The sequence below is a fragment of the Berghia stephanieae genome, chromosome 1, assembly GCF_034508935.2.
Source record: "Berghia stephanieae isolate SIO BIC M18660-M18661 chromosome 1, UCSD_Bste_1.3, whole genome shotgun sequence".
Classification (NCBI taxonomy): Eukaryota; Metazoa; Mollusca; class Gastropoda; order Nudibranchia; family Aeolidiidae; genus Berghia; species Berghia stephanieae.
In genome coordinates, this window is record NC_088360.1 from 141,903,305 (window position 1) to 141,915,804 (window position 12,500).

General features: G+C 34.6%; 1 protein-coding gene across 1 annotated transcript in view; it reads right to left on the reverse strand.

Annotated features, from left to right (window-relative positions):
* The window catches only part of LOC144963391 (putative 3',5'-cyclic phosphodiesterase pde-5), a 127,376-nt gene that overhangs the window by 33,368 nt on the left and 81,508 nt on the right, over positions 1–12,500 (reverse strand). The window contains exon 13 of the mRNA XM_078897363.1: positions 5,230–5,483. Coding sequence (XP_078753489.1) covers positions 5,230–5,483 — 254 coding nt within the window. The remainder of the gene's footprint in view (positions 1–5,229; positions 5,484–12,500) is intronic.

The following is a 12,500-nucleotide window of genomic DNA, read 5'->3' on the forward strand; positions in this document are numbered from 1 at the left end:
TTTGGTATTTCTTCATTCGTTAAATAAAACTGTCAATGAAGTATAAAACAAAAGCATAATCCAAACCAATAACTACTGATAAAAAGAAACTTAAAACACATCTCTTTAGAAAATCATTTGATGTTTAACATTTCTATTAGGCCTACATGTTATAGATATCCTAAATTTTCATCTTGTAGTACAGTGCGTGGTAATTAAATTACAAATTGATTAATGCTATTCCAATATGATAGATTTTATGCTTAAATTATCAATTTATTGTTGTGTTTTATTTGCATTGTAAAGCGCCTCTGAGCACATTGTGGATCTAGGCGCTATATAAATTTATTCATTCATTCATTCATTCATAAAGACAATGATTATCATCCATGTCAGTTTTGTTTTCTCCCGAGGAAAATCTTTCTTTTTAGGCCATAGCCTTTATAAAATATCGTAGTGTTACAGTTTTAGAAAATAATATCTTTTGTGATTTTTATTGTTGGCAGTTCGCGGATTTGTGATCTAGCGGTATGATACTCGGTATATTATAAAATGTCCATGGTTCGAGTCCCAATAGATAGTATGCGCTTGGCTAAGAAGCTCACAGCATTGCCATCTGGAAGTATAACGGACCAACACACAAAACTTTGTGTAGCCCTGAAAGTTTATAGTCTGGATAAGACGATTAAGTGAGAATTACTAATAAACGTGGATAGCAAAAAAAAAAAAAAAAAAAAAAAAAAAAAAAAAAAAAAAAAAAAAAAAAAAAAAAAAAAAAAAAAAAATAGAATAACAAAGACTCGAGTGACGTCAACTTCATTCTGACTATACGGATGACGAATAGTTGAGTTCTTGGAAAATTATGATCTTTACTCACATTTTCCCACTTTACTTACTTAGACGTGAAACGAATACCTTGCCGGTATGGATTTTGTCTCTGTCAAATAATGAAAGATAAAAGCATTCACAGGCGTCGTGTCCTGTCCTACATGTTAAGAGTCGCTGTTAGCTTGAGATCCCCTAAAATCGTTTTGAACCCATTAATCGTTGAATTATTGCGTGGGTATTTCCTTGTACAAAGAAATTATGTTAGTAAAGCACGTTACGAGGGCTTACCACCAAAAGGCTAGTCAGGGGCATAAACTCGAGACCCTCGTATAGAGATTTTAAAAAGTCAGACGGTTAACCACTACACCATAAAGACAATAAATATGAACCATTGTGATTGTGCGGCTATGTGATCTAGTGGTAGGACACTCGCTTTCGGATCGGAAGGTGCTGGGTTCGAGCCTCGCTCGGCGCATAGGTGAGTCCTTGGAGAAGGCTCTTTACTCATATTATCTCACCGTACTCAGGTGTAAAATGAGTACGTTAACAGCGTTGTCTCTGTCGGAAAAAAATTGTAATATCGCCGAACAGGCGTCATCTCACGCCCTACGTGTTAAATGTTGCTGTTGACCAGGGATATCTTGTAAAGCGATTCGAGCACGTTTAGTGGATATTGCGCTATATAAAATCTCAAATACAAGCGCAAAGCTCAATTTAAAACGGAAATTTTAAAATAACCCCGTTGTCGTTTTTTTTTACACATTAAATACCAACAATAGCATGCGCCAGTCGCTCGATTTTTGTCGATGCAAGCGTTGTCGCATTGCTTTAAATAAAAACAAATAATGAGATGAAATCTTCAATTTATTCAACGAAGACAGATAATGTTGGCGTTTCAGGTTCCCCCTTTATCAACAAAACACGATGAATGAAACACTGAGGACTAATTATGAGATGTGTGAGAATGAATGGCGTAGTTAAGGTGAATAAACAGATTGCTTTATGAACGCCTTTGATTACTTGGTAACATAAACACCACTATGGTGATTGTCGACCACAGTTGATAAATCAAATCACTTCATAATGATAGATAATTACATAATATCAAACAGTCCAATATGTAAAAGCGGTTCCGTAAAATGATTACAGAGTAAATACGACTATAATTCATAAACGTGCTAAATATTACTTATTATTTCTAACATCCAAAATAACCCCCCAAAAAACAAACATATATGATAACATGCAAGTATAACAAGTGTGACAATCAAATACAAACTACGAAGATAACTAGTGTTAACGTTACTGGGGATATTCTTGTCAGCATCAGCCATGTCTAACACTTTATAACAAATGAAATTTTTCTTAAATGTTACTACATGTTTATGATTATAAATAAGAAATATATCTCCTCTTTTAACCATATCCTTATCAACTAAATGAAAATCGTCACATTCGTTACGATACAACCAACCTTTTTCTTATTCAAATTTCTTTTGTACATCTTAAAATTTAAACTCTAAATGAACAGTGTGTTGTAGAGTATGTTTTGCTAAAGAAGTTATGCATGGCAAGAACTTACTGCTATTATGTCTGAGTGATATAAAATCTATTTTTGTGTTAGTTGGGTGTGAAGTTTTGGGGAAAACCATGAAAATGGTTGGTAAGGAGAAGGTTAAAACACTACATTTGTCTTGAATTGGTTACCACGTCTGGCGCTGACGAGAATTTGATATTGTGTCTTGGTGAAAACTGTCTCTATCTAAATAATCACATTTCTATCTAAAGCTCTCCTAATCACAAACACGATATAATAAAGGACAAACATATAATTAAAACATGATGAACAATCTATTATTATCTTTTAACGTTAAAAAAAAAAGAAAAAAGTAACTTAAGATAAAAAACAAGATCATGTGCTTATGGATTGCCCATTATACAACGTGCAACGTTCGAACCTTTGGGTCACCCCTACAACACTCAACACAAAGCTCTATGGCGAGGCTGAGGACCTAAAGCGGACCACAGACTTCATAGCAGATATCGGACTGCAGCCATAGATGTCCATCAGAGGAACGAAGAAGAAGAAGAAGAAAAAAACAAGATCGGGTTGTTGTTACAGTTTTGTCAACCACCTTCGTTGCATGTAGGACATAAATATGTGTGGGATGATTTAAAAAAATTATTTTAAGTGTTAATGGAGATGCTTTTTCGTATGGGAAAAATACAGACAATGGCCGTTTCGGCAACAAACCTTTCGTCTGCACCGCAATACCCAATTTAATGTCTATTGTCTGTATCGTTCCCATACCAAACCTCTCCATTTTGACTCGTTCGTTAGTATTTTCACGATCACAGGCTTCAGGCAGCCCCTACCGTTTTCTACTTTTGAGGGTGTTATAATGTTTAGATTAAAAGTGATAAAAATGTTTAAAAGGTTTAATATTCCTATTCTGCCCCGTTATGACTTCATCTGACTTCGTCTGATACTGTTTTATCGATACCACAGTGCTGTCAATCAATTATTTGTATTTAGCAACGTACATATTTTTGTAGGTCTTATAACTGAAAGCAGTTATGGGCTTGCTTTTATATTGATGTCATGGACAAATATTTTGTGTTGGATTGAGGGTATCCTACAACAATAAGCGCGCAACAATTTGGGTTATCAGACCTTCAAATGAGTATACGTGGGTATTTAGGCATTATAATATTAGCCCCTGTTCGTAGACCACACTGTGCTAACTATCCTATCATGTTCACGGTGATGTCTATTTCACATTTATTAATAAATGGAAAACAATAATTATTCTCCCGCTCCTCCCCTAAAATATTGAGATTTATATAGCGCAATATCCACTAAATGTGCTCAAAGCCCTTTACAAAGGGTCCCTGGTCAACAGCAACATTTAACATGTAGGAGGGGACATGACGCCTGTTTGGCGATATTACAATTTTTCGGACAAAGAAAACGCTGTTAACGGCCAGGTACTCATTTTACACCTGAGTACGGTGAGAGAATGGACTCAACTATGCGCCGAGCACGAGGCTCGAACCCAGGACCTTCCGATCCGAAAGCGAGTGTCATATCACTAGACCACATAGCCGCACAAATAGTAACACGGAGTGATATCGAGTTTATAATGATAGTTTTTGACGTCAGCGTTTAATTTCGCTTAAATTAGATTTTTGAAAAAGAAGATTGAGATCACGTCCGGTATTCCCCAAAAAAAAAGCAAAGAGTGTAGGTACAATCTTTAATCATAACATATTTTGTGACGTTAAGTTCTCTCATTGACTGTAATCTAAAAGATATTTTCATTACCCATGACTAGGAGCCCATTTAAAAAGTTGATAATCTACTCTAAATGTTAAATGTCGCTGTTGGTCCTTGTAAAGCGCTTTGAGCACTTTTAGTGGATATTGCACTATATAAAAGCTCTTTTTTTCTTTCTTTTTTTTAACTCTATTTCCTACTGGAAGGAAACTCTTGTACTCGCTTTTTGAAAGAAAATCATTTATCTCAAATCTATAAAAATGATCAAAGTTCATGAAATTAAATTTCACATCCAAATTAGTCAAAATCACATAAATTGTGCTGATGAGAAGACAAAATACAATTAATTGGTGGGGTATGGGTGATCTTTGATGCAGAAACGGCATTCGCTAAATCTTCAACAGATTTTCGCGATTGTATCATTTCATTATCTACGAGAAAAGTGATTTTAAATCTTAGTCTTTGGATAGAATGAGATTGTATAAAACAAAAGTACAGGCAACATGCATCAGCAAAATGTCCTTACCAGTCTTCCAGGATACAATATACGGCCAGGATATTCAGGAAAACAACATGAATTATATCTTATCTTAAATTCCTAAAGCGGATAAGTTAGTTATTTCCAGACAGAAATGTTTAGAACAATATCTAAATTAGGCATTGTTTCACTGCTGATTTTATCATCAACCAGTTGTATAAATACACCATAACTTTTAAGTAGCAGTGCCAAAAAAAAAAATAGCTGAGGGTGTAACATCACCTTTGACCTTTGACACCATTTTAAGATTCTATACGAAACAATGCTTTAGTACAAGCATTGACCACAGTACCACTTCACCTCACGCACGAGTATAATAACAGTATTCAATCACATCCTTATATGTCCTCCTGTGATCAAATCCCCTAGTTACCAGAGGCGGTTAAATTGAATAAGACATGATATCATTGAAAAGAAAAAAAACTCAATCGGAGAACAATTCATTAAAGATGACGATGAAAATTGCAAAGCATGAAGGAGTTAAGGCGTTGAAGCCAACGTCTGTATAGACATTCTTGGATAAAAAAAATTGAAGCAGAGCATGCTGGGTAAAACATGGCGGGCAGCGGCAACCTTCGCGAAGCAAGCTAAGCGTAAAGGATCAAACCTGATGTCCTTCTGCAGCTTCTCCGCCTTTTTCTTCCACCCCTCTCGTTTTTTCCGGGACTCCACGTCCAAATATTCCGAAGAGCCTTCTCCACCGCTCCCGATGTCTTCTTCGTGGTGGAGGTGGTCGTGCTCCGCACAGACCTCTTCTAGAGAGTTACCGTCGTCGAAGATCCGGGCGTAGAGTTCATTGGATCTGGTGTCCAGCAAGAAGAGGGAAGCCCGATCGGCATCCACGAGGGCTTTGGCAAAATTCTATGCCAAGGAAGTGGAAATCATGATAAAGTTATGTTAAGTATAGAGGGAAAAAATACACACATACACACACACACACACACACACACAAACACACAAGAAAGGGAAATTTTAGGATACGTCTTCTTAGGAAGAATAAAAAACTGAACCGATCCTCGACTGATGTTTTGGGAAGTTTTTTTTCTTGTATTTTTCTTTCTTGCTTTGTCTGGCACCTTTCATACACACTTGTTCAGTTCTTTATCTTACACCGGTTCCTGCTCCTTAATTTCTTAATTTGATACTTAGGAAGAATGTGTTTCAATTATTCAATACTTAGAATTATAATGAGATCTAAAAAGTATCGATTCCTCATTCTGTTTTCATAAGATCGTTGAGTAGTTGAATAATTGTGTGGGTCGATGCTATTTGATGCGTCCTAAGAAAATCAAGTTTGATTATAATGTCTCCTCCTATCGTTTATTGTAAAAGATCAGCGTCCTATCGAGGAGGTAGAAAGCAATTGCCATTGTCCTTTTTACGCTCTAGAGACCGGGATAAAGCCTGGCTCCATAGGCCTAAAATCTGAAGGACTACTGTTTTTATCGTTTATTCTATAACTTTAAGATTAAAATATGTAATACGGGACTTAAATTGCTGCTCAATGCAGATAATAATAGAAGGTTTGAAAAGGATTTTGCGATTAGGACAAATTGACTCTGGGCATTGCGGCTAAGGGGGCAACATGGCTCAGCGGTGCCATCTTTGCTTCGTACCCGGAGGTACGCTGTGCTGTGTGACCTTGAGCAAGTCACCTCGCCCTAGCTCAATTTGCGGCGCCGCACTTCGGCTGACGCCTGGTTTAATCCAGTCTTCCCTTGAGAAAAATTTCCCCTATGGGATGAATAAAGGGAATTAAATTAAATTAATTAATTGATTTTGAGATATACCGTTCCCTTGAAGACGTACCCTTTGGTGAAAAGTTAGAATCGGGTATTGGAGGAAATGGATTGAAATGAAAATATAATATATGAAACAAACAGATCGATTAGAAACTCCCCTGGTGTGAAGGAAAGTAAGTAGAATCAAACATTATAAAGCCATTTAAAACGATGATATAAAGTCCTACGACAACGGCAGTTGGTACAATTGCATGATCGGAGATTATTTGATATCAAGAAATAAAAGATTGAAATAACAGAGAGATGTCGAAAAGGCTTTTTAGATGCTGGAAATGAATAAGAATTCGACTATAATTGTCGGGAAAGATGCAAGCCAGTAAGGAAATATCGGAGTTAGTATATAGAAACATTATTAGAATGCATAACATTAGATAATACAAATGGTGTACAACAAACAAGCGTGCACAATAATTAGTTCACAGAAAGGCGTGCGTTTATTAATGCGTACATGGTTGATAATCTGATGATTTCTGACAAAACCTTTCAAAATATATTATTCAAAACATTTTGTTACTTTCAAGAGTTGGGATGGCATCAAAATTTATGCTGGATCCAAGATAAGATTAATAGACCAAAGATCGGAACCCCCCCCCCCCCACCCCTCCCGAAAACAAACTAAACCCCCACCACAAACCATTCTCAAAATAGATGGATAATACCGAAAAAAGATATAACTCAAGGGGGATAATTATGGCTGAGCAAAAAAGGCAGAGAAAAGGTACGCCGAGTTTTGTAAAATTATAAAATTGCTTCGCCATTCGTTATATCGAATAAAATAGAATCTGCTCGGATTTGTCAAAGATTCCCTTGGCATCACGCAGAAGATCATTCCAGTTATTGAAAAAAAGGCGATTGCCTCTGATTGGGAATTTAAATATTATAGTCTCGATTAATATTAACAAAAATATTTTCCCAACAATTCCCACTAAAAACAAACAAACAACCCAACACAAACAAAAAAAAAAAAAAAAGAAAATGAAATCAAAACGGGCAAAGCGGAATAAATAAATCAACAAAGCAAAAACAAAAATGTGCATATCAACAACCACGATATAACAGCAATACTGCATTATACTGACAAAACACCCTGTTCTTACTTCAAATACCGATGCATGGCCTACAGATTGTAAAAATAAATGTCTTAAACCTGAGACTGGGTTACAGATTATTCGACAAGATTGTGTCGCCTCCAGATTCTGTTTAGACAAACTGGGTAGGCTGAAATTCTTATACTGAGCAACACGCAGCTAGCCAAAACAAATTTGTAGTGGAGGCCAGAGACCTAAAGACTAAACTAACGCCCAAACTAGAATATCCGCGATTTAATTACAAACTAAGTATTTCAAAGGGTTATAGTTTCTATTACTTCGTTCAAAAGTAGCAAAATGAAAATTCATATAATTTTAAACACTGAAATTCTTTATAACTCCGTGTGATTTTTTGTTTTGCTTATGATATCCAATGTAGTACTGTGATAGGAAGTACAAAACTGACAAATGATTTAGATTCTTCCACTTCTTCTTCTTCTTCTTCTTCTTCTTCTTCTTCTTCTTCTTCTACTACTACTACTACTACTACTACTACTACTACTACTACTACTACTACTACTACTACTACTACTACTTCTACTACTACAACTACTACTACTACTACTACTACTACTACTACTACTACTACTACTACTACTACTACTACTACTACTACTACTACTACTACTACTTATTGTTCTTCCTCTTCGTTATGTAGAAACCTTATTAAATTTGACGACCGAACTACATTTGATTTTTAAATAAATTAGAAAAATAAAATATTATATACTTTGAAAGTATTTGATGTAAGGCCGAGCTGGTCGAAATGAGCCAAGAATAAAAGTTTGATTCTTTAATTACTGTATCAAGAAATGTATTTAGTTCCAAATGTATCACCTAAGGATGCTTGTTGATTAGATATGTGTTTTAAAACATATTGAATAAATAAATGAATGATTGAATAAATGGCCAGGATAATGAATGGTCTTATTGTACACCGTCGTGATACTAAATTGTTAACATTTTCATAAAAGAAGAATAAAGTATATGGTATGTATCTTATCTTAAAGAGGGGTTGGTTATATGGAAAGGAAGTGCGCTGGCCAAAGGCAAACTTAGCATTTGACTCGATTGCTTTTTGGTAAAGATCACAGAGGAGAGAAATGTGGGTAAAAGTTCAACTGATGTTTTTGATTGTCGCACAAATGTTAAATTTAAAAAAATATATTCTTCTGGAATTCTTTAAAGGGTATTTTAAATATACATTTACTAGCTAAAACAAAATCTATTGTGATCCCCTTCTCTCAATGGATGAACAAGTTAAACCAAAGGAAAATGAATGGTCAATTCATTTTGTTTATTAGAAAATGATTAACAATATATAAGAGAGTACGGTATGATCTTTCAATCTAACGGTTACGTTCTATTGAATTATGCTGCTAAAAATGTGTTGTTAGGCTCAATTGTTATAAAAGTAACACAGGACTAGCGTAGATTAATATCAACAGTAGTTAATAAGGGAAATATGAAAAGAACACTCGGGAAACAATCAAAGATTATTATGGTGAAATAGCAACAGGTGATAGAAAACCAACTCAAATAATCAGAGATGTAAAAAATAAATTGATCAGGCCACCTTATTTCGTCATACTCGCGACCATGGACTGATTCCTCCATCTCCATATTCTGTTTGCTGGATGTACCGTCTATGTCGCCCGCTGTGCGCACACCTACGTCGAATATACGTGCGTACAACTCCCTGGTTTTGTAGTCGACGAGGAAGAGCGAGGCTCTATCTGCATGCACCAGGGTCTGAGTAAAGCTCTAGAAAGACGGTGGTCATTGTGGTGGAAAAAAATAATGATTGGAAATAGTGATTCCCCCTTGAAATCAATGAATTGATGAGATCAATAAACGATTGACGTAGATTCTGCTGACGTTTTGGACGGAATAAACACATTTTTTAGCGTGTCCATCAGAATCATGAAATTATTTTAATGATCGAGTTAGTCATTAGTTCTATGCGAATGAGTGTTACTCTTTTCTTGAAAGCAATGTCGAAAGCTTCTGATTGGATTATTTGCAGAAGTGTTTTTCATTAACATTTTTGTTGTTGTGAAGCTCAAAGATCCGCAAGGTTGCTTGACATATCGCCAAGTAAAACTGGAAGTATAGATAGAATGCGCTTGGCCAAGGAGTTCACAACATTGCCATCCGGAAGTATAACGGACCAACACACAAACTCTGTGTAACCATGAACTTTTATAGTCTGGTTAATACAGTTTAGTGAGAACAACTCACAAACGCGGATGGCAAAAACAATAACAAAGGCCTGAGTGACGTCATCTGCATACTATCTATATGCAATGTAAATTTGAATGGCTTTGAGTGTAAAAAAATTATACATCGATAATATTATGGGAGAGAAACCCTTCCCTCGTGGAAAACAAAAACCAAAAGACGTAAACCATGTTTTCAAAGTAATAATTCACCATCAAAACCGTTTTTAGTGTGATATAGCATTTTATGGCGTGTCCAACCAAATGTGGAACAACCACTAATAACATCAAATTAATTGTTACAACGGAAACACATGCTATGCTCAAAGAAATTTAGACTCTTTATTTCAGAAGAATTAACTGAAATAGAACAAGTATATTTCGTGAACAGATTTTTGTCAAAGCATTTATTTACAGTTTCTCTTTAACACAAGTTATTATTTTTACATCCCCAGAATAGCTAGGAGGCTCAAGGAAACATTTCTATTGTTTCTTTAAGTCGGTGTTTCCCTTGATATTTCGTCTCGCTTAGGAAATTTTTATTGGAAAAATTTAAGTCCAAGTTTTACTTGTTTTGGTTTTCGGTGTTTGCCAATGAAAGGTAAGCCAATAAGTTCGCTATTCGAAATTTGTTTGATGATGTTCGGTTTTTCTTTATTACTTTATAATTAGTTTACTATCCCATATTGTTTCAATAAACCTGATGTGTGAATTATGATAGCACCCTTGACTAAAGAAGAAACATTGTAGAAAGACTCTTAGAGTTTCATTTGGTTATCTGTGAAAGTTGAAGTCTTCATCATAAAGCACCATCTTACATCTATGATAAGCCATAACCCTAATAAGCGATTCATTAAAAAGCAAAGAAAGCAATGTTATAATTATCGTGATTCAATGAAAATGACGTAATGCAAACTATAATATCTAAAACATAGCAGTGTGAATGAAATATGTGATTCAAATTATGGCTGGTTTGAGTTCTGCATCAATTCAAGTTTGATAAAACATGGTAGATTTAGGCTAAAATTTTAGATTTGAGAGACTGTGTTTGAACGCCTTTCGAGATGTAGATGTTTTAAAGTTTAAACGTTCAGAATAAATGCTAAAATATAGATAACAAACAAAACAAAAAACAAAAAAGAAAAACATTAAAAAAATTAACTTTAAAAAATAAAACAAAGCAAAGACAACAACTGAGGAGCGAAAACGAATCTGAAACGTTAATGGGCTTCTGGTGTGTAATTTTCATGAGAGAGAAAACAATATTTTTTTTTTTTGGTCACAACATAAAAAACGAAAGCTGAGGGGAAATATTGCATTGTACAGTCGTATCAATTTGTGTGACTTGGCATGCAAGGGAGTGTCAACTATAAAATTTAATAAAAGTAGAATAGAATGAGCGTTAAAAAACTGGGCAAACCCATATTCGCTTTTCATTTATTCTTGACCATTCGTCCGACCATGAAATGTTACGAGGGAACTTTTAACATTGTCTTTGTTAATGTTATTAAACAAACGGTGTGAGGCTTTTCAAAATTTGGAAACTTTTACAATGCATAATAATAATAATAATAATAATAATAATAATAATAATAATAATAATAATAATAATATAATAATATAATAATAATAATAATAATAATAATAATATATAATAATAATAATTATAATATAATAATAATAATAATAATAATAATAATAATAATAATAATAATAATAATAATAATAATAATAATAATAATAATAATAATAATAATAATAATAATAATAATAATAATAATAATAATAATAATAATAATAATAATAATAATTACAATAATAATAATAATAATAATAATAATAATAATAATAATAATAATAATAATAATAATAATAATAATAATAATAATAATAATAATAACATTTCTATAACGCCTTTCGTCGAAACCTCAAAACGCTTATTATAATATAATGGTTTTGTCTAAACCTATCATTTATAGATTGGCTCTCATCTGCGGAATGGTAAAATTTAAGCGAATAGTGATTTTTCTATTCTTAGGTCTATAGAGCAGTTCAAAGTGCAGACAGATATTGTTTTCATTTATGGGCTGCAGCACCTTAAATCTATCTGTACGTTTTAAATAATATCTTCTCTTTAACCATCATCATCCCTGTATGCTTCTCTCTCTCTCTCTCTCTCTCTCTCTCTCTCTCTTTCTCTCTCTCTCTCTTATTTTCTCTCTCTTTGTCTCTCTCTCTCTCTTATTCTCTCTCACTTTCTCTCTCCCTCCCCCCTCTCTCTCTCTTTGTCTCTCTCCCTCTCTCTCTCTTTGTCTCTCTCTCTCCCTCTCTCTTATTCTCTCTCACTTTCTCTCTCCCTCCCTCTCTCTCTCTCATTTTCTCTCTCTTTGTCTCTCTCTCTTATTCTCTCTCACTCTACCTCTCCCCCCTCTCTCTCTCTCTCTCTCTTATTTTCTCTCTCTTTGTCTCTCTTGTCTCTCTCTTATTCTCTCTCAATCTCTCTCCCTCTCCCCCCTCTCTCTCTCATATTTCCTCTCTCTCTCTCTCTCCCTCTCTCTCTCTCTCTCTCTCTCTCTCTCTCTCTCTCTCTCTTCCCCTCCCCTTCTATTTTTCTTCTCGTTCACAACTTTTCTCTGATCATTCTCTATCTCTCTTTCTCTCCAACTCCGAATTTCTCTCCATTTTTTCTCCTCTCGCTCTGTCCTCGCTCAATCATCCCTCTGTTCAACAGTTTTCTGTATCAGAATGAGCCTTTATCAGAGCCACGAG